Below are 23995 nucleotides of genomic sequence, written 5' to 3' on the forward strand. Positions count from 1 at the left end.
TACCCAGACAACCCTAAAATCTTGTAGTTCTTATGTTAAGCTTTTAAGGCACTATTCTGATACTGTCTGTTGACTTTTTGACTCTTCAGGTAGACTATTGTATATTTTAACAGCTACCATTTATAAAGGATCCCATGTTGCTCTGGGCTTTACACACACTGAATTCTTATAAAAATTTCATCCCAAGCTCATGTGTGAGGAGGTTCACTAACTCCCCAAGGCCACAAAGCCGGTGAAGGTCATGGTAAGATTTACCTAGGTCTGTCTGATTCTGAGCAAGGCACAACTCAGCCAATATGTTATAATGTCTTAATTTAACCTACCCTAGGGGCAGAGTTAGCCCAGGGAAATTAAGGTACAAGAGTTTCATCAACGGTTCTTAAAAGGAGAAGGGCAGTAAAACTACCAGGAAGGGAAACCCTAGCCCAGTGCAGATTCCTGGGCCCTGTCCTGAGAAGGCAGAATCAGAATCTCTAGGTTTGGGGGCTGGGGCTGTGAATTTGAAAAGTGCTCCCAAGTGACACTTATTAAAATCTGCAAAGTAGGTACTCATTCAACACGTATTTGTTGACCGAATAACTCCTGATCCAGAGGAAATATAGACCCACCTTGGACGGGACCAAGCATAGTCTCAGCCAGCCCCCTCAAATCCACTTGGAAATTCATAGTGAGATTAATACAATGGTAATGATGTGAAATACTCAGGCTTTCTGGAGACTTTCTATTTTAAATAATCACTCTTGATGAGGAGGCACTAAGTTCAGTTGGCTTCCAAGCTGAGGAAGTATAAGCCACGCACCTGGTAAGCATCATATATTTTAAAGGCAAAACAATCTTTTTAAAAACTTATTTTGAGCTTTCAGCTGTTTCAGAAAACACAAAGGAGGCAGGCCTTACTCATAAAACCAACCTACCTATTAGACAGGATATACACAGTACCTACGGCCCACAACACTTTTAGGGGCTTGCAAAAATGCTTTCATTTCATTTAAAACCAGAAGATAAACATGAACATATTCTGGCCTGGATTATATTCAATTTTTACAGATGCGGTTGTAAAATATAACTTTTAATTAATTTTTTTTTAAATCAAGAAGCAGCCATGAAGACAACAGTGCTTAGGGCACGCAGAAGTCACAATGTGACCCTACTCACTCACAGAGTGCTGGGCCCAGGTGACAGACACCTTACCTGGCACGCATTGTATAGGAGCTGATGCTCAAACTTCTTGATCCCAAGAATGTTCTGGAACATCTCGTAGAGTTGCTCCTTGCTCAGAATCAGCTCAGAGGCTGCACTGGCTGTCATCCGGGCCTGCTGCTTCCTGGGGTCCTCTTCCCCACGGTAGATGGCATCAAACTTGGCCATCCAGGAGCTCAGCACAGTCTCCTTGCTGAGGCCATCAATCTCGGGCAGGCTGCGCACCCGCTTCTCAATGTGCTTCTTGAAGACCTCCCTGGAATCATTGGCAGAGCAGCCCCCACTCTGCACCATGCGGGCCACGCGGTCACTCTTCAGGAACACCTGAGCAAGAACAGGGACAGGAAAGATATCAGGGACTTAGCCATGGAAATGCCCATCTCCTGAGGCCCAGGGCTGGGCTCACTGCCATTCTGGGTACCACGGGAGGGACTCAGAGAAGTCACTTATGCATGGTTTTTTTTTTTTTTTTTTTTGGCCAAATGTGGAAAAGAAAAGTAACAATAGTACTTACGAGGTTGTTAAAATGATTAAATCGGGTGGTAATATCATGAGAGGTAGATATAGTATATAGACTGTGCTCAAACTGCCTGAGTTCTTTCTCTGGTACCTAATGGCTGTGTTTCTTTTGTCAAGTTAATCTCTTGGTACCTCAGTGTTTTCATCTATAAAATGGGATAATAGCAGTCTACATCAGAGGTGGGTTGTTTTTTTTTTAAGTTTATTTATTTTGACAGAGAGAAAGAACACAAGCAGGGGAGGGGCAGAGACAGAGGGAGAGAAAGAGAATCCCAAGCAGGCTCTGCCTGTCAGCATGAAGCCCAGTGCAGGGCTTGAACTCATGAACCGTGAGATCATGACCTGAGACGAAAGGGAGAGTCAGATACTTAACTGAGCTACCCAGGTGCCCCTACATCATAAGTACTTCTAAGGGAGAATTAAATGGATTAATATATGATAACCACTTTAAAAAGTGGACCAGAGTAATGCCAGATGGCTTGTTATTATGGTTATTATTATTTTTTTGACTTTTTAAATTGAAGTATAGTCAACACATGATGTTACATTCATTTCGGGCATATAACACAGTGATTTGACAAGTTTGTATGCTATGCTATGCTCACCACAGTGTAGCTACCATCTGTCTGTATAAATGCTATTACAGTACCATTGACTATATTCCCTATGTTCTGCTTTTTATCTTAGGACTTCTTCACCTCATAACTGGAAGCTTGTATCTCCCACTCCCCTTCACCCCTTTTGCCCGTGACCCCACCTCCCTCCCCTCTGGCAGCCATCAGTTGGTTCTCTGTATGTATGGGTCCATTTCTGCTTTTTGTTTATTTATTCATTTGTTTGGGTTCTGAGACTCCACATATAAGTGAGATCATATAGTATTTGTCATGTTCTATCGGATGTATTTCACTTAGCATAATAGCCTCCATGTTGTAGCAAATAGCAAGATCTCATTCTTTTTTATGCCTGGGTAATATTCTCGTGTGCGCGTGTGTGTATACACCCACATACATGTCTGTTATCCACTCATCTCTGGATGGACACCTAGGTTGCTTCCATACCTTGGCTACTGGGGGTGCATATATCTTTTCAAATTAGTATTTTGCTTTCTTCGGTAAATACCCAGTACAGGAATTACTGGATCATACGGTAATTCTATTTTTAATTTTTTGTGGAACCTCCACACTGTTTTCCAGAGTGCTTCAATTTACGTTCCGACCAACAGTGCATAAGCTTTCCTCTTTCTCCACATCCTCACCAACTCTTGCAAGTCAGGGTGTCTCGGCATGCTCCAGCAGGGGGTGCCCTAGCGGGGTGAGTAGAGCCGAGGTGAGGTTCTGGGTGGGGAGCCCTGAGGCAGTTCATGCAGGTGTGCACAGGGGAGCCCCCTAGCGTAGGAGGGGGATCTGGGGCTGCAGCAGGTGCGGGCCACGAGGTCGCGGGTAACTGTGCGATGGGGTGCTCTAGCTCAAACTACCCAAAGCCAAAGTGCTGTCCACTTGGTCTATTCTGGTGTGCTCGGCACCTGTGTCACCTTGTCACAGCGGCTAGAGCTACAGTGAGCTCCGACCAGGTGTGCACAGGACTGGGGCCTGGCGGGGGGTGGGGGGAAGTTTGGGGCTGGGGGGACTGGGGCCCCCGGGCTTGCTGAGGCCAGACCCTGCTCCTGTCACATGGAGGGAATATACACTGTGCTGCCCACCAGCCTTGACAACCCAGAGAGAATTCCAGCAACTCCCATGCCAGCTGCCTGGTGCGTTCGAAGGCTGGTCCCTTTGCATTCTACTTGCTCTTTTGTTTTCCTAGTTGCTCTTTTAAATTGTAGCTTTTTTCTGTGCCGCAGGGGTGGTGAATCTGCTCCGGGTCCCTCAATACTATCCGTTCCGACTGCAATTGGGGGCCTTGGGGGTGTGGGTCCCCTCCATCACCCTGCCCCCATCTCCTACTGTTCTCTGTGTGCTCTTTTCAGTTTTTGTCATGCAGAAGCTATTCGGTCAGCCCTCAGTTCTTCTTCAGGAGGAATTGTTCCATAAATAGATGCAGATTTGAGTTGTCTTCATGGAGGAGGGGAGTTCAGGGTCTTCCCAGGTCACCACCGTGGACGGGAACCCCACTATGGTGGTTGTTATTATATACAAGGTACCTGCCATGATGTCTGACACTTACACGTTAACCGTGATTTAGATCCCATTTTATCCTCTCAATGATACTCACTTAAAACCAAACAAGTATTGGGTGAATTTCAGGTCTCCCTTCTTAAAATGTAAACTCCATTAGGACTGGACCTGTCTTGTTCCCCACAACATCACCCATCTCTGACACAGAGCCGGGCACTTTAGAAGTGAATGAATGAAGAAGGTAGGCATTATATTCAGTCTATTGTGTAGACCAAAAAACCAAGACTCCAGAGAGGGATAGGAGCTTGTTCTCGCTAACTCAAACTGGTTGATTATAAAGGGGTGTTTCTTTCTTGTTTCTGTTTTTTTGTTTTGTTTTGTTTTGTTTTTTAACTTCACTCTGGTTCCTTCCTTCCCTAGGGGTCTCCCCTGCCTGGTGAAGGGCCCTTGGTTATTTTGCTGGGGCTGGCTGGGTCCTGGTACCAAACCATCCATGAAGAACAGTTTACCTCTGTGCCAGTACCCACCGTTTGGAAATGGACACAAGCTACGTGGTTCTGGGGTGTAAAACAAGGTGGTGAGGCTGTTGCTTCATAGTCATAAAGAGGGAACATCTGATACTTGTGAGCTGTGTACCGGTCACACTTAAGAAGGTGCACAACTATCCTTCAAAAGGCAGAACCGATGTTGGCTTCCCTGTTGGACTTTGGGAAATGCCCTCGTTCGCCAGGAAACGACATTGCTTCGGGGACATCTCACTGCCTCCTGCTTCTTTACAAAGCCTTCCTCGGGGAGGAGAGATGTCAGAAACGTGGTCTCCACCTACCGCCAACGTAATGAACCCATTTAGAAAGAAAAAGGGCTGAGGGCTTGCTTCACAGGCAAGGGATGTGGCCTGCTCCTCTGTGCCTGGGAACCGGTACTCAGTGGAGATCTTAGAGTTCATTTAAAAATCAATCAAAGAGGAAAAGCTTCAGCTAAATCCTCAGGCCTTATGAGCCTTAATGAACTAAAGAATTTACCTGAAAATCTATAATGTTTAATGCAGATAGTTTCTCTGTCTACCTAACACACTGTGTCTCAGTTACAGGTCTGCGTCTCAAAGTACGTCAAAGTTTTAAGGCAAAGGGAGGAAGTTTCTGGAGTATAGTATTGAGGCAGGGGCTGTAAACCATAGTCCAGGCCAGTGGACCTACTACTAACTTGCTGTGTGATCTTGGGTCAGTCACCTCCCTTCTCTGGGTCTCCAATGTCTTATCTGTACATAGAACTGAATTGAAAAATTTGGAGGTTGCCCTTCCAGCTGTAATGTTTATACTCTTCTTCACGATCACGTTCGTTCTTTCTCTGGGTGCCCACTGTGCCAGGCGCCAGCAACAGTGGTGAGCAAAACAGATGCAGATCCAGCCTTCATGCCTCCATGACGCCACTCTTTAATAATGCCACAGAAATACTGTAACCTGGGACAAGTGTTTTCAAGAGGATGGACGTGGGACCACATGTGTCTATTGCCGGGAATATATTCCAGCAGGGAGTCAGGAAAGCCTTCCTGGAGGAAAACTCCTTTGAGATGACATAGGAATGATGGGTTCAAAAAAGAGAGTGAAAAGAGTATTTCAGAGCGTAGGAACAGTAAGTGTAAAGAGCCCGAGTGTCTGAGGAAGTGGGGAGAGCCACCGTGGCTGGGTCTGCCTTGGGGCAGGTTCCATGTAAGTGGCAGTGAGGAGAGGGGTAAGACCAGGGGCAAGAAGGAGCCAGACGGAGGAAGGCATGGAGGCCACGTTAAGGATACTGGTCTTTATCTGAAGGGCGCTGAGTAGCTATTGAAGGTTTTAAGCAGGGACATGGCATGATCAAATCCACAGTCTCTGGCTTTAATGGGGCAAACCAATCTGAAGGGGGCCAAGAGAACAAGCAGTCAACCAGATGGGGTGCACTTACCAAAGCACCAGTGGGGTGCAAAGGGGTTAATTCTTTGTGGTCAGCTCTAACGAATATCAGAGGTACCTTACAACATTCAATCAACAATGCAGCCATACTCTCTTCCCATCTGTCCAGACCAGTGTCCCAAAACCCGGGTCAGGCCTCCGTTATAAGCTCTGAGCACCATGTTCCTTTCCTCCAAAATCCTTCTAGAATGGCCTTTTATCTCTGTGACTGATTAATATCTGAGCTCCAGCTAGACTATAAGTCTCAGGAAGGCAGGAGTTTTAGCTGTTTTTTTTCCCATTCTTTTTCTGAGCGCCTAACACAGTGCCTGGCACATAGTTGATGCTGTGTTGAATGAGTGAATGAGCAACAGCAACAAAGTAGAGTCTCAAGGCAGAGAGCCTGTTGAGATTATATCTGGATGGGAGCATGGAGGTAAAGGGAAAATAAGGAAGCACAATACACTGGTCTCTTAAAACAACGGACTGAGGCTAGATTTTCCATGAGGCATGACAACAGGGGTGAGAAATGACAATGTTGGGGCACGTGGGTGGCTCAGTCGGTTAAGCTTCTGACTTTGGCTCAGGTCATAATCTCATGGTTCGTGGGTTCGAGTCCCGTGTCGGGCTCTGTGTTGACAGCTCAGAGCCTGGAGCCTGCTTCCAATTCTGTGTCCTCCCTCTCTCTCTGCCTCTCCCCTGCTTGTGCTGTGTTTCGCTCTCTCAAAAATAAATAAATGTTACAAAAATTTTAAAAAAAGAAATGATGATGTTGGCACATTGTTCCGAGCTGGCATCTATAACTGGCTGGGTGACCCCTGGATCCTGCACACAATCATCTGCTTCATGCAGTCCCTTCCTTTGTATAAAGGAGCCCCTCAGTAAATATTTGCTGAACTGCCAGTGGATGACCTTAGACAAGTCACTTAACTTCTAGAAACCTCACTGTCCTTTGCTGTCCCATGGGGTTAATTCAGCCACTCTTCTCTGACAAACTGAAAGGACTTTGAAAGCAGAGGGCTCCATCTGTCCAGATGTAAGAAATGACTGCCAGGCCCTGGATTGAGAGGAGATGAGTGGAATGTCAGGAGTGTGAAAAAGGAGACCGGACACCAAGGAGACAACAAAGATGAAATGCCAAACAGGAGGCAAGGCAGCCACGGGGAGAAAAGGCGGAGGCAAAAAACTCATTTTCCAGGCACATCATCTGTCTTGGCCTCTCAGCCTGTCAGAAGGGAAGTGTCAGAAGGGGCTGGACCAGCCTTGCCCTACAGTGAGTGAATAGAGCCCCTGAGTACCAGTGTGCTTGAGTGTCTCTAAAATCGCCCTGGGCAGCTGGGTGGCTCAGTCGGTTAAGCGTCCGACTTTGGCTCAGGTCATGATCTCGCGGTTCGTGGGTTCAAGCCCCGCGNTTCCGGTTTTGTTTTTTGGTGACTTTCGCAAGAGACTTCAACCACAGGCTCAGTTCGGTGCGACACATCCATAAATCCTTCCTGCTCCTCTGCCAGCTTCCCAGACAGGTCATAATGGGAGATGGAAGATAAACAAATAAATACAGAATGGTGAAGGGCAGTCAATTCAGTGACTCGACCTCATCCATCAGTCCTTCCCTCCACCGCCAGAGGCAAGCAACGTCAAGGTTGTTTCAGGAGCACACACGCGCTTCAGGTCTTAACGACTGTACAGGGCACGGGGTAAGGCTGGCCCAGCTCCCACTTGCAGATCCTTTCCTGCTCCACAAAAGCCTGTCATTCCAACGTAAATAAGAAAAATATCTACACATTAGAGTAAATAAGGTTTAAAAACACCCACAATCCACTACGGCCTGATTGCTACTAACAAATGCCACACAGGTACTGGGAGGAGTGGACCATAGCATCAGACAGCTCTGGATTCGAGTCTCAACTCTACCAGTTGCTGTTTTGGTTACCTGAGCAAGTTACTCAATCTTTCTGAGTTTTGGCTGCCCCATCTTTCAAATGGGAATCCTAACAACCTTCCCGAGTATGATTTGGATAAGGATTCACTGAAACACTGCATGTGAATAGGTCAGCACGGGGTCTGTAACGGTGCTTATTACATTCACTAAGAAATGTCCTAAGAGTTAGCTGTTATTTTTCAATAGAGTATCATGTAGCCATGGAAAAAGATATGATTTTTTTCATTAGCATCAAAAGGTGTCCTGGCAGACTGTTAAAGTAGATAATTCCAAGGGGAGAGAAAAGGTGAAGCTGGGGGATGGGAGTATGACCCTGGACTGAGAACAGGATACATAATAAAACTGATGAGAATATGTCATAAGTGTAAGTTCTGCAGAGGTAGGAAAGAAATTAAAACCCACTGTGCTAAATGATACAAACGGGTTACTACTATTTTATAATAGTTCTCCTGATAATCTTAAAAAAATTTTTTTTATTATGTTTATTTTGAGAGAGAAAGAGAGAGACAGAGTGTGAGCAGGGGAGGGGCAGAGAGAGAGGGAGACAGAATCCAAAGAAGGTTCCAGGCTCTGAGCTGTCAGTATAGAGACCGACATGGGGTTCGAACTCACGAATGCAAGATCATGACCTGAGCCAAAGTCGGACGCTCAACCGACTAAGCCACCCAGGCACCCCCTCCTGATCATCTTAATTTAGAAATTAAATAGCTACCTTTATGTGTGTAGACACATTAAAAATACCTGAAAAGATACATACCAATATTTAATAGTGATTGTCTAGCACGATGGAATTATAGGTGCTTTTCCAACCATGTGCTTTAGGGTTTTTTCTACATGGTCTATTTTTATAATTTGTATATTATATAGTTATCTTTTTTATATTCTGTTTTACTTTATGATCACTTAAAACACCTCTTCCTACATGGAAAACTTACATCAGTTACCTTCACTGAGACAAGGAGCACGTTAGTTTCTAAAATAAAATGTACCTTTGGATCTGAAAGGTATCTTTCACCAAAAAGTAAAAGATGCTGGGGCAAACTTTGGAAGCAAATCTGGGCCCCACACCCATGGTAGGTAGCAGTAGCTTAGCTGAAAAGTAGCTCCATTTCCTAGGTCTATACCCTGGAACCCCACCTCGACTTTGCCACCCCGACCCCTACCTCATGCTCAGTCCCTGAAACTAGGAAGTGGATTGATTCTACCAACTTTCAATTCTCCCCTACTGTTTCTATGCAGCGGATGTGTGCTGCCCACCACCCTCCCCTCCAACCTTAATATATTTATGACATTACTGTCCAGGTGCCAGATTTAGGGTGAGGGTGTGTGTGCGTGTGTGTGTGTGTGTGCGCGTAATTTAATCCTGACAATAATTGTGTAGGGAGATGCTAGAACAGGTAAAGTACCTGAAGCTCAGACTTGGCTGAGGTGCCCCAGCCAGTGCGCAGAGGGACCAGAATTCAATGCACATCTTTCAGACACAAAACATCCTCTGGACCACTCTGACCTCCGCCACCTCCTTCCTTGCTCTGTGTTACCCTCAAAACAAATGTCTTTATAATGGGTAGTTACTCTTCTCCCATGGATATATATCTCTTTGAAGGCCACCGAAGAGTTACAGGGGTTTTTGCTTATTGGAAAATGGAGCTTCATTTCAGAGAAATAGCCAGATATGACCTGACTTCCACTTTTCTTAGATTAAAAAAAAAAAAAAAAAAGGTCCACCATAGAGCATAGAGACTGAATATAGTGCATCACCCAGTGTTGAGGACATTTGTAGTTTATGCCTGCCCCCCATCCTTCCCTCCTGGTAACAGTCCCTCAGTCTGAGAATGTCTGTGCCACCACACATGGCCTCAGTGGGGCTGTGAGGCATGGGAGCATGTCCTTCCTTAGCCATGTGGCAGGTTGGAACCCGAGATTGCCCAGTCAGACTTCCCCTTGTGGGTTTCAGCTTCAGAGGGGGATGGCACAAGAATGGAATGGGGTCGGCAGAGATTCAGACCAATGAGGGGGTGTCCACTATAAGGCCACCCAGCTTCCTGATATTGAGCGGTTGGGGTTCCCTCTTTTCTGTAGCTTGGTTATTTCCTTTAATGACACTTGCTGCTGTGGTTATTACTGCTGCGCTGTTATACAATCATCATCATCATCATCACCATCATCATCATCATCATCCCTTAATGTAACCAGTTAAATTTGTTGCTAGCAAATGTAAAATTGTTTTCTTTTTTAATGTTTATTTATTTTGAGAGAGAGAGAAAGAGAGAGTGCGTGCAAGCAGGGGAGGGGCAGAGAGAAAGGGCGAAAGGGAAGCCCCAGCAGGCTCTGTGCTGTCAGTGCAGAGCGTTAATGTGGGGCTTGAACTCACAAACCATGGGATCATGACCTGAGCTGAAGTCGAGTCAGACACCTAACCAACTGAGCCACCCAGGCACCCCCAAAATTCTGTCCTCTCCAACAGTCAAAGCTAGATTGGCAAAAACCAACCAGGACTTTGTTAGAGACTGGCCAAGAACAAAACAAAACAAAGCAAAACAAAGCAAAACATAAAACAAAACAAACTCAATCGGAGCAGTTTTCACTGGCTGAAGCCCAGGTATCTAAAATGGGTGTGTGTGTGCGTCTCCCGCCTCAAACTACATCTCCACCTCCCACCAAACCCCCATGTTTCCCTCCAGGGAGGCTCTGAGTGACAGACGTTTTGTAACATTTTTCCATCCACTTCTTTTCTCGGATGCCAGGACCGGCATGCAAGAGAACCGAAATGAAGCACAGTGAGAGGGCTTCCAGCATAGACGTTTGTCGTAAAAGCTCTGAGAATTAGGGAAGGTGTGTGGGTTACGGAGAACTGGGTGTGCTCTCTGATGTCTCAGGGCCACAGCTGTGGGAAGGGGACAGAGCTGCCCAGTTGGATCTCCTAGATCTCGGAGCAAGCACCCACTTCAGCACCTAGCTCTCAAAGCTGGAATGGAAGAGATTATAGGATTAATCTGCTGCCCTGCCTGATCGGCTTTGACGATCAGAGCCGCCAGGAAAGGATAAAATAAACCTGCAGGCTCTCAAGAGCCAGGGGGAACCCTGCTGTCCCTTTACCCTGGCCCAGCTCAGGTCACAGGCCTGAACGGCTTGATGCTAATGCTGGCCAGTGGGCTTCAGACTGGGCTGGAGGTGCACAGATGGAAAAAGGTCACAGCCTACCCACTCCTTTTATCTAAATTCTTTTTTTCTTTACTACTCTAGTATGCTGAAAAGCCATTACTGCTTTAGCAAAACAAGGCCGACGACCAAAATGACTTATTCTAGTGGAGTCTTCTCGGAACTTTTTGAGGAAAAGTTGTTTTTTCCGCATGTCATTACCATTGGCAAACTGGGATATGAAGGTGTGGTATGGTGGGGTGGAGTGGGTGTGTGTGTGTGTGTGTGTGTGTGTGTGTGTGTGGGAAAGAGAGAGAGAGAGAGAGAGATTGAGATTNAGAGAGAGAGAGAGAGAGAGAGGGAGAGATTGAGATTGAGATCGAGACTGAATGGGGATTTAGAAGGATATCTATTGGTTTTGCTTGCAGAGCATACATTCCAACCTTCTTCCTCTGGTAAAAAGCACCCTCATTTCTCAATGACAAATCACTGCACTTTCCCTCTAGATGGTTCACTCTAGGTGGCTGAGCCTGCTCATGGGCTCCAGAGGTGGATCTGGCAGATCACAGATCCCATGGTCTAGCTGAGCCTCCATCCATTGTGATTGGCTCCAGAAAGGACACACGATCCATGTGAGCCCAACCAAGTCACCTGGGGCCTTTTGCTGGGGGCTCTCAGCAAAGAGGTATTGTCTTTGCTGATGTGGTTGCCAAGCTGGTAGGGCATGACCGGAAGCTGCCAGAATCCTCCACATGCAGAGAACCTGCCTAAGAATAAAGCCGACACAGGGAAGAACAAAGCCGAGGTCTGGAGGAAAGATACCCATCGTGCTGGGATCTTTGGAGTCTCTGGATCCAGCCACAGCTGAAACCGGGTCTATCCTAGACTTTTAAGTTGCTTCAGCAAATAAATCTCGTTTTGGGCTTAAGCCAGTTTGACCTAGGCATCCGTCATTTGTAATCCAAAGAGTCTTGACCAATACGGATACTGACAGGAAAGCAATCGGATTCTGGAGTACAGTGGAGATAGAAATGCTAGCTTCTCCTCTGCCCCAGAGTGAAGGGAGAGGGAGAATGGGAAGAGTAATGAACTGGGAACTCTCCCAAGGAAAGTGTTCATCTTGATCCCTTGATGAGTGACCTTTGTTTCAGTGGATTAGACTTCGTGGGAACGCGCATCTCAAGACTCTCGAAAGTTCACTAATGAATACAGTAAATAATTAATACCCTATATTACTTCCTGTTACTCAAATCTTAATATTAACTACTCCGTGATTTGTCAATGCCTGTTAGTCTCAGACTAAAAAGAAGCTCTTTCAAATAAACTAGTTACTCTAGAAAAAAAAAATCAGCATCACTATAGATTTAATGACAATTTCCAGACTCATTAGCACAGTGATCACTATTAATTTTCAAAGTTCATTAATAGAAAGAAATGGCATTTTCTTTTAATTTATGTCATTAGTCAAATGGGCTTTCTAATTAAGACTTGCAATTACAAATTTACAAACTGGTGAATAACTCTAAACATGGAGAATTATTGATAAGGGTCTGCCTGGTCTGAACTGGCTTTCAGAACTTGAAAACAAAAGGGGGTAGAATTAATTTCATTCCCTGGCATTTTCGCAACAAAGTATTTTGTTAAATAGATTTAAGATATTCATTGCCATACCATCATCATGGTGCTGAATCTCATTTCCATATTCCATTGAATTCAACTGATATGCTGCATCACATAAGATAGAGAAGTCTGACACTTACTGGCAATAATGAATACTATGTGTAAAAGGAAATATAAAAGCTTAAATTTAACAAATATAAAAATGAAGCAGACTTCTAAAACAAATCCAAACAGAAATTTCATTGAGAAAATGTGTAAAATGAGTCTGTGACTGGACCCAGCAAACATCACAGACACAAAGGCTGTTTGCTATTAAACTCTAATTAGCAAACCAATCAATAATATTTGCACAAAATCTAATTGCAGTCTTGCTCTACTCTTGTCATAAACAAAGCCAAGTACCTGAGCACGTGGGAAGGAGTTCGACTGAATCAATCAACTAACACTTTTAAAGCATCTACCGAGGACTGGAGACCCCGATGGGCAGAAGCATGTGTGTGGAACACAGAGAAGCAGAAGCACCAAAGTTTCTATTTTGAAATAATCTGCTACCTAATAATTAAAAACAGAAAGGAAAGAAGGAAGGAAATCCGTGAAGCAATCCCAGGGGGAAAGAAATCAGAGTTTGGTGGATTCAACTTACTTTAGTTTATTGTTATTACCTTGAATTGCATATGGTAGGATGCTATCCATTTTTCAAGGCTTAGCAGTTGGTTTCTAATGGTTTTAACCCAGCCTTGACAATGGGTATAACATTTGGGGCATACGATTCCAAATACAGAGACTATCTGGTTCATATAAAAATAAATTGGTATAAAGTAAAATGTCTTTTAAAGACCATATGATAACTTTTTAAAAATATGCACATCAGGCAAACACTGCCTATAGGAAGGGATGGTGTATCCAACCCACTAATAATGTATAAACAATAGCCAATGTCCACCTTATGGAAGAATAATTATAAATTTTAAATATACTAGTGGAATTAAATAAATCTTTGGGGTCTACAGGTGAAAATTCTGTTGTGATGTATATTCAGGAGATGTTTTCTCCCTTATAGGTTTTCTCTTAAGAACAGTACTGAGTTTTGGATGGGGTTCTAACTTACAGAAAAGAACTCACAGCACCGTTTTAATAGAAAGAACAAGGAAGCTAGTGAAGGCACCATCTAAGGAGGTGTTAACATCCTTTAGGAAGGGGTGGAGTTGGTGGAATAAAGCTCCCAACTCAGTTCAAGTCTTAAGTTGTGGCACTATAACAGCTGTGCGAATTTGAGTAACTGACCTAACCTCTCTCTGCCTCAGTTGCTTCATTGGTAAAATGGGAATATCAAGACCTAACTCACGAGACTGTTGTAAAGACTAAACGACATCATATGTAAAGCAGGCAATGTGTGGAGTGTTTTGCAAATAATATCTCGGTAAACAATTGGCTTTGATTTAGTTTTCCCAAACAAAATGATGTTATTTCTAAAAATTGTAACCAATCATCAACCCATTTGCCTCGGGAGGGATGGTCCTATAGGAGGCCAAGGCTGCTGTTCCCACTGAACAGGAGTCTGGAAGTTCTGGGCTTTAGGCTTGAGCGGTCTTAACCTTCTTCTGCATGGTCACTCTTACCTCATAGTAACTCTGGACGGCGTTCATGAAGGCTTCGTCCGCCACAATCTGGGTTTCCCCGTTGAGGAAAGCCTGAAACCGGTCTTTAACTGTTTGCAGCTGCTGTTTGCTGATCTGTAAGGAATGGAGAAAGAGGGAACAGTGAGGACTTGTTCTACACAACGATTGTGATTACTTTCCGTGGAAGATGCCAGTCCCATTGGTGTGCTAGAGCTGGTGTGTATGGATGCACGCGAGCTGACTGTTACATGTGCAGGAATCTTGTGAGGTGGTTGTTAACTAAAAACGACATAAATTACAGGTAAAAAATTGTATCAAAAACGAAGGCAATGCATACTCAAAATTCAGTGCTTCCTGATCATTTTACCATTACCTGTGCTTTTGAGGTTACTAACCTCTATCGTATTTGCAGGGTGGAAATGATAGATAATGGGCGCTACCATACACCTCTTCCCAACTCGACATTCGGTAACATCTTGTTGGAAGCTAGATATGAGCCAGGATGGGAACATTTATACCATGGAAACTGGAAAACGCTGTAAGTCAGGTGTTCTTGGTTTGTTGTTGTTTTTGTTTTGTTTTGTTTTCCATGAGAGATGGTTGTTGTTAAACACACCACCACACAGGCACCTCAGGGAGTCTGAAATACCTTGCTTTACAAATCTGTAGTCATCAAAACAGTATGGTATTAGCATAACGACAGACATAGAGACCAACAGAACAAAATTGAGAACCCAGAGATCAACTCATGAATACACAGGCAGTGACAAGTGACAAGCACACTCAATGGGCAAAGGACAACCTCCTCAATAAATGATGTTGGAAACACCAGATATTCATACACAAGAGAAGGATATTGGACCCCCTATCTTACACCGCTCACAAAAATTAACGTTAAGTGAATTAAAGACTTAAAAGTAAGTCTCAAAACTGTAAAACGATTAGAAGAAAACATAGGGATAAAGCTTCTTGACATGGGTTTTAGCAATGCATTTTTGGATAGGACACCAAAGCAACAACAGCAAAAGTCAACAAGTGGAGCTACAATAGGCTAAATATCTTCTGCAGAGCAAAAGAAACAATCAGCAAAATGAGAAGGCAATTTATGGAATGTGAGAGAATATTTGCAGACCATCTACAGGATAAGGGGTTAATATCCAAAATATATAACAAACTCATAAAAGAGCACAAACCCCACAAATGATCCATTGAAAAAATGGGCAGAGGACTTGATTAAACATTTTTCCAAAGAAGACACACAAATGACCAACAGGTACTTGAAAGGGTATTCAACATCACCTATCAGGGAAGTGTAAATCAAAGCCACTATATCTCATCACCTCACACCTGTTTGAATGGTTATCATAAAAAAAAAAAAAATTAACAACTATTGGCAAGGGTGTAGAGAAAATGGAACCCTTCTTCCATACTGTTGATGAGAATGTAAACTGGTACAGCCACTATGGAAAATAATATGGAGTTTCCCCAAAAAATTAAAAATAGAAGTGCTATATGATCCGGCAATTCCCTTTCTGGGTATACAGCCCAAGGACACAGATGTGGAAACAACCTAAGTGATCGCTGATGTATGCACCCACACACACACACACACACACACACACACACACACACACACACACACATCGATGGACCAAGAGGGTATTATGCTAAATGAAATAAGGCAGACAGAGACAGACAAGTACTGCATGCTATCACCTATATGTGGAATCTGAAAAACGTTGAGCTCAAAGAAATAGAGAGTGGTTGCCAGGGTCTGAGGGGTGGGAGAAATGGGAAGATGCTGACCAAGGCATACAAACTTCCAACTCTAAGATATAAGTTCTGGAGATTTAATGCACAGCGTGGTGACTATCATTAACAGTACTGTATTATATACTTGAGAGTTGTTAAGAGTAGATTCCATAGCCCTTTATTCTAAAAACTTGTTAGCTATGGTTAAATTTGTTAGATGATATATCTCCTTCTGGTGTTTGTTCATCGATGTTTCCCCAGGGCCAACTTAGTTCCTTACACAAGACAGGTACTTGTAAGCACTTGTTGCATAAATGAACACAGCGCATGAAAGATAAATTCTCTTTGAATATCCTTTAATCAGTTCTAATTTATATGAAAAGCCAGCTAAAAGCTTTACTGTTTTTACTATTATTTATAAAAAGTTATACTTCATAAACTGATAATGGGATCCTGTGTCTAACTGTTGTAGAAGAAAGAGTGAGGAAGATCATTCTGGTCCCGGCTCCATCAACCATTGTGTCATCTTGGAAAAGTCACTTACATCCTCGGAATTGGCCAGAGACTTAAAAGCCCTTCTGGAATAAGGCTGGTTTAATAAATAAATGTTACATCATCCTCAATTATCTCACTTGGAAAATGGTGATAATTCTATTTAGGGCCTTGGCATAGTAATAGCTACTTGATAACATGAATTCTTTTTTAAAATTATGAGTTTCTGTATTCATTCATTCAAAACATTTTTTTAATTTAAGTAATCTCTACACCCAATGTGGGGTTTGCTCACAACCCAAGATCAAGAGTCACATGCTCCACCAACTGAGCCAGCCAGGCACCCCAGTTTCTATATACATTTAAAGTGCTTTTATCATTAGAATCAATTTAAGTCTTGCTATAGAAAATAATGTTTAGAGCTATAGGAGACTGAAGCCTGGCTTGAGTTTTGATTCAATCAGGAAACAAAGAGTCGAGTTTTGAGAATGGACTGAGTTGGGACCTGGAGGGCTTTAGCTAATTTTGGAACTTTGGAAAAAGTGAGACTAGTGAAGTTAGGGACAGACAGAAAAGAAGTGGGTTTTTAACAGATTGATATTTTTCATGTCCTAGAGCACCACTGTTCGAGGTGAGCCACGTGTATAATTTTACATTTTCCAGAAGTCTTATCTTAAAAAGTACAAAGAAATAAGCGAAATAAATATTAATACACTCTGTTGAAGCCAATATGTCAAAAATATTATTTCAACATATAATCATCATGTAAATGATTAATGAGATATTTTACATTCTCTCTTTATACAGTATCTCTGAAATCTGGCAGTATTTTATGCCCACAGTATATCTCAATTCAGAATCACCAAACTGCAGGTGTTCAATAGTCACATGTGGCTGGTGGCCACCGCTCTGGATGGCCAGGCCTAGAGCATGGAATGAACGCACTGCTCAGCCGTGTAGGCTTTCCTGGTCTGACCCAGGATACCAGGATCCAAGGACACTGGTATCGCTGGAGTTGCACAGAAAAATCATGGTTATTTGTATGCATTTGAAAACATTTCAATTGAATTATTGGGCACCAGTTGACTTTCACATAAAAATGACACCATAACATAAATTTCTATCAAGTAGGCCAGCCTTCACCGGCCTAAGCCACAAATCCTCATAGTAGAGTATAATACCAACCAAGGCATCTCACAGAATTTACATTCAGAATTTCTTCCAACACTGGGTCAATACCAATAACTCTGCATGATCTTGGGGGTGGGATGGGGTGAGGTAACGGAGGAGGAGAGGGAATGGCCACCATCACTCCTTGCTTTTGCCTTCAGTCTCAAGTGACGGAAATAAAAGGAGGCACACACCCTGTGAAGGATGAAGATCGATTGTTGACCCAAGCCAAATCCATTATCACTCTAACCTTTGTTAAATAAGCAGAGTAGTCAGTTCTTCCAGAAAGATTTACAGAGCATCTATTACCTGCCTGGTCCTACCACACATCCTGAGGTTTCGGTGGTCAGCAAAACAATTCAGCCTCTGATCTCAGAGGCCGGGCCTGAGCAATGGGGAATTCAAGAAAATAAGGGATTGTTCTCAGGGACGCTGTAGTCAAGATAGAGAGGAAAACACATACAAAATAACAACAACAACCCCACAAAAGTATGTTTTAGAATTTCAGAGGGAAGAGATTACAGAATATAAAATGCTTAAAAGGAGAAGGCCTTCAGGCACATTAACATGAGTCAGATTCAGAGAACATCCAACATGAAGTCCCATAAAACATCCCTCACTTCCCTGCATACCTCAAGCTCTCACTGAGAGAGTCAGGGGCACAGATTCTAGAAGCAGAACTATGCTTATGTCTGGGTTTTGATGCCGACCCGTCCAAGTTCACTATTTTTCCTCATTACTAATTAAACAAGCAAATCATGTGTTTAGTTCCCTCACTCACTGTGCCTCACTGGGCAAATGACTAAGCTCTCAACACCTCAGTTTTTTCATCTGTAGAACAGGGCCAATGCTGGCCTCATAGGATTGTTGTGAAGTTCATCTGGAGGTAAGTGATATATTCACTGCGGAACCTACTAGAGCATGAATGACCAGTAAACCAGTAGCTGCTGTGATGATTAATTCTCAGCTTTGAGCCTTTACACATACTGTTTCCTTGAAAACCTATGCCTCTGGGAAAATTCCAGATGTATCTTCGAAATGCAGCCCACATGCTCCTTCCCAGACTTCACTGGATGGCAGTAGCTACTTTCTCAGTACTTCGTTCATCGTCCTGAGGGTACATGTGTCATACCCTCACAAAGTAGAAGTTTATTTAGATGCCAGGGCTCAGAGGCAGGGTCAGGAGTCAGGATTTGAGAACACAGACTTGGGGTCAAAGGGATGTGGGCTCAAATCCTAGTGATAATACTCATTTCCAAGGGTAATCTTGGGCAAACTGATTTCCCTAAGCCTCAGCTCTTCATGTATAAAATAGGGATCCTAAGTCTTACTCCCAGGATTGCTGGAAATATAAAAAGAACATCGGACGATGTGCCTAAGGAGCTTAGCACACTGCCTAGCACAAAAAATAAGAATCGAATGATACAGGGCAGACCAGAAACTAAATGCGCTTGAGGCCTCTGTCTGCTGCTAGCTTTGTTTTGTCTCACTCTGCTCACCATTTACTCTGCTCCAGCCATACTGGCCTCTGTTCTTCTCAAGTGTGCCCCACGTTTCTTCCCTGAGAGTCTTTGCATTTGCCATTCCCCCTGTCTGGGATGTTTTTCCCTTGATCTTCCCATAGCTGCCACCTACTGACCTTTAGGGTGCAGCCTAGCTAGCATCTCAAAGGAAAGTTTTCCCTGACCACCCTGTCTACACTAGTGCTGCCCTAAGCTGATGTCTGTCACATTGCTGTGGACCCTATGCCTTCACAGCCATTATTATAGTCAGCATTTATCTTCTCTAAGTTTATTTAATTGAATTTTTTTTTTAATTTTTTTTAAATGTTTTATTTATTTCTAGGAGAGAGAGAGAGACAGCGTGAGCAGGGGAGAGTCAGAGAGAGAGGGAGTCACAGACTGAAACAGGCTCCAGGCTCTGAGCTGGCAGTCAGCACAGAGCCCGACGCGGGGCTCGAACCCACGAACCGCGAGATCATGACCTAAGCGAAAGTCGGACGCTTAACCAACTAAGCCACCCAGGCACCCCTATTTAATTGAATTTTAACATGCACATGGAAGAATGTATATCATAACCACAGAGCCTGAGAAATCTCCACAAGGTGAACTTTCTAATAGACCCGATTCTCCTGATCAAGATAAAGAACATTATCTGGACCCCAGAAGCTCCTGCAAAGTCCCCCCAGAAGTACCCCCAAATCATGGCCCCTCTCCGAAGGGTACCAGTAGCCTGACTTCTATCATCATAGATTTGTTTTGCCTGTTTTTGAACTTGAGGTCAGTGCCATCGTGCATTATGAGATTTTGCCGTGTGGCTGGGGGCAGCAATAGCTTGCTCGTCCTCATTGCTGAGTATTCCATTTTATGACTCTAGCATTATTTATTTACTCTCCTGCTGAGGGACATTTGGGTCTTCTTTCCTTTTTTTAAACTCGTGCTTGCTTTTCATTACCTATCTCCCCATAAGAACACAGGCTTCGTGTGCACAAGAATCACATCCATCTTGTTGACGGCCGTGCTTCTCATGCCTGGCACATAATGGGCACTAGCCAAATATTTGTTGAGTGAATATGTGAACTTATCAAGTATTTAATGTATACCAGGCACCATGTTAGGCACTGCGGATACTAAATGACCAAAGCTCCATCTTCGCTCTCAGTTCTCTTTCACTGTGCTCAGGGATCCCATATTCACCTTTGACTCCTCGGCATCCTTTGGCCAACTGTATGAGGGAATGCAAACCTCCCTTAGGAGCTCACGTAAATCACCAATCTGTGGGTTTATCTCTGGTTTAAAGTTAACTGACCTAGATAGGACTGAACATGGAAGGTGACCTTGCACGAACACACTGACATAACTGGCGGACGGTACAACACTAAACAGACAAAACAGACTTCAATGGGCCGCTTACACACAGAACTCTCTCTCCTAAAATAGAAGTCCATCTAAAAGCACTCAATATGTATAGAAATTACTTGTGCATCAGATCAGAATTCGGAAGTGAAGTAATGAGTTCCAAGGGCCAAAAACCTGAAAACATGAAAGGTAATTATTGCAGAGGACAGAGCTGCAGCAGGCTTTGCTGGCACTACTGAAGCATTCTTGGTTCACCTCATTAGGCAAGGCCTGAAAATTCCCACTGCGTTTCAGGCAGCTCGTAATTTACTGCTCATTCTGGAGAAGCACGATATGGGCTACACCGGGAAGAGAAACCCGCGTGTCCTAAGGACTGGTCTCAGGAGAGGCAAGGCCGAAGTCAGAGCAAGCACAGACCAAATCCTGGCATTGCGACAAGTCCTAGGGCAAGTAGGTGACTTTGGCTTTCTCCTCTATGAGCAGGAGATCTTATCTGCCTTACAGGGTTTTTTTGGTGAGACCACATATACAAGACGGATAGCATGGTTTCTGGCATAGAGTAGGATTCGGTTAATAAAAACCATCAGGTATTATTGTTATGATTCGGTTTTGCCTTTCTGCCTTCATCAATCTTTTATGTTCTTCGATGCTTTTTTTCCCTCTCTTTACTCAGTCTTTTGAAATTACTTTTTCATGGTGTCCTTCATTCCCTCTTCTTGGTCCTTCCATTGTAGAGGCTGAAAAGCCAAGTACTCTTAGGCCATCTCCCAGCTCTACGTAGACTTGCAGCAGGGACAGAAAACCATTTGGGGTCCTCTGGAAAAGCTTTTGAATAAAATCCTCACATAAAGGAACCTACCTGCTGATATAACCCTTTCCTTGGGTCAAGGGCGTCATAGAGATACTGGCCCTTATATTTCTGAGGACTTGAGCAAATGTTTAGAAACACCTATCTCTGCCCTTCTTGTCATGTGAGAAAAAATGAGTCTTAATTTTTGTTGTTGTTCAAATCATGGTGTGCTTTCTCTTTCTTGCAGCCAAATGCTTTCCCAATGGATACCTGAGGCTTCTTCTAGGCCTGAAAGAAAGGATTCTTACTAAGGTGTTTATTGCTTACTATGCTTCCTATCACAGCAGCAAGTGTATTATAAAAGAGAGAGAAGCAATATTTACCCTGAAAGAATGGATCTAAAATGGTAGCATTCTAAGCATAGCAATAGGTAATAGAAAAGTTGTTTTGGGGTGTAAGGAGATCTTCCATTTATACACATAACTGAAGTCCTTCTCTAACATATAAGGTAAGTATTGAATATTACAATCTAATAACAAGAGCTATGCTTTTTCTTTTTTTTTTGAAACCTGAAGTCTAGTTGACACACAATGTTATTTTAATTTTTTTAATGTTTATTTTTGAAAGAGAGAGACAGGGAGAGAGAGAGAGGGTGAGCAGGGGAGGGGCAGAGAGAGAGGGAGACACAGAATCCAAAGCAGGCTCCAGGCTCTGAGCTGTCAGCATACAGCCCGACACAAGGCACGAACTCAAGAACTGTGAGATCATGACTAGAGCTGAAGGTGAACGCTTAAATGACTGAGCCACCCAGGTGCCCAACACACAATGTTATTTTAGTTTCAAGTGTACAACGCAGTGGTTCAACAACTCAAAATCCGATGCTATGCTCGGCTCAGATGTAACTACCTTCTGTCAGCACACAATACTATTACACTATCATTGACTATATTCCCTGTGCTGTACCTTTCATCCCTGTGATTTCTTCATTCTGTGACTGAAAGCCCATATCTCTTACTTCCTTTCACCTATTTTGCCCATCCCCCAGTCCCCTCCCCTCTGGCAGCCACCAGTTTGTCCTCTTTATGGGTCTGTTTTTACTTCTGAAATTTATTCGTTCATTGTTTTTAGATTCCACACATAAGTGAAATCATATGGTATTTGTCTTTCTCTGTGTGTCCTTTCTTTTTAAGAAAGAAATCATTATTTGGGGGAAAAGTAGTTTTTTTTTTTAAGTTTATTTATTTCTTTTGAGAGAGAGCAAGAGAGAGCAGAGGAGAGGCAGAGAGAGAGAATCTCAAGCAGGCTCTGCACTGTTAGCATGGAGCCTGCCTCGGGGCTTGAATCCATGAACTGTGAGATCATGACCTGAACCGAATGCAAGATTCAGATGCTTAACCAAAGGAGTTACTCAAGCACCACAAAGAAAATAGACTTTAAAACTCTACTTCATTATAGAAGGCTAACAGGAATGTCAAGTCAATAAGCACTTTAAAAGCCGTAAGTTAGCCTAGAGAGATGAGAACAATATTTATTTAATTTCCTTTCTTTGAAGGTTATCAAAATTTATCTTGGTCCATTGATTTTATTAAAAAATAAAATATCTTCTTCCCACAACCAGATTATTGTCTGCCTTAAGTAAAGTCTTGATTCTAGGAAATCTAGAAGTTGTTATCATCCTAAACAAATATTTACTTATTTACATAAAATTCTTCTCACCTTGTATATTATGTGTATTTACATTATGCATTCTGAAAAAGGTGTTTTAAGTGAATTTCATTTATTTGGCTTGAGAAAAAAAAATCCTTCAAAAGACTTCATCATAGGACATTATCACTGAGTAATTCTGAAATGGAAGTTGAAGGGGTACAAATACTAACGGGAGAAGAAGGTACACTGAGCTGGAACCTGGGACTTCTCTTCACAACATGGTTGCCAATTCCACCCTTCAAATAACACCCTGTCCATATACCAACTGTACTATGATTGACGTTATGTTTTGCCTTGAACACATAGCAAGGCATTTCATTTGTTTGTTTGTTTTTTTATTTTGGGGGGTGGGGAGAGGCAGAGGGAGAGAGAGAGAGAATCCCAAGCAGAGCATGGAGCCTGACGCAAGGCTAGATCCCCTAACCCTGGTATCATGACCTGAGCCAAAATCAAGAGTTGGATGTTAAACTGACTAAGCCACCCAGGTGACTTTTTTTTTAAACTGCATTTTTTTAAACTGAAACTTGTTCTGAGCAATGGTATCTGTGAAATCATAGGCTTTATGTGCTATTCATAGTTAAAATAGATTGGTACTATCATCTTGCATACACCTACCACATTTTAGGAAGTGCTTCTTTAGAAAAGATTTAAACATCTACTATAAAAGTTCTTGCTCATTAAAAGCATTTTTTGGAATGGCAGCCGCTAAATATCATTAAGTTGTTACTACCTTTCTCTTTTTTTATAATTATTTTTTTAAAAAATTTTAATGTTTTTATTTATTTATGAGAGAGAGAGAGAGAGAGACAGCACAAGCAGGGGAGGGTCAGAGAGAGAGGGAGACACAGAATCTGAAGAAGACTCCAGGCTCTGAGCTGTCAGCACAGAGTCCGATGCGGGGCTCATACCCACGAACCGTGAGATTGTGACCTAAGCCAAAGTTGGACGCTCAACCGACTGAGCCACTCAGGCACCCCATTGTTACTACTTTTTAAAAACTAACTTTGGGGGCACCTGGGTGGCTCAGTCAGTAAAGTGTCCGACTTCAGCTCAGGTCATGATCTCATGGTTTGGGGGTTCAGCCTTGTGTCGGACTGTGTGCTGACAGCTCAGAGCCTGGAGCCTGCTTCAGATTCTGTGTCTCACTCA

General features: G+C 43.2%; 1 protein-coding gene across 1 annotated transcript in view; it reads right to left on the reverse strand.

Annotated features, from left to right (window-relative positions):
* Positions 1-23995, reverse strand: part of CADPS (calcium dependent secretion activator) — a 461448-nt gene that overhangs the window by 343449 nt on the left and 94004 nt on the right. Inside the window, exons 2-3 of the mRNA XM_077760230.1 lie at positions 14078-14191; positions 1192-1524 (exon numbers count right to left, since the gene is read on the reverse strand). Of these exons, the coding sequence (XP_077616356.1) occupies positions 1192-1524; positions 14078-14191 (447 nt within the window). The remainder of the gene's footprint in view (positions 1-1191; positions 1525-14077; positions 14192-23995) is intronic.

This window comes from Crocuta crocuta, unplaced genomic scaffold (assembly GCF_008692635.1).
Source record: "Crocuta crocuta isolate KB4526 unplaced genomic scaffold, BGI_CrCroc_1.0 scaffold213, whole genome shotgun sequence".
Taxonomy (NCBI): Eukaryota; Metazoa; Chordata; class Mammalia; order Carnivora; family Hyaenidae; genus Crocuta; species Crocuta crocuta.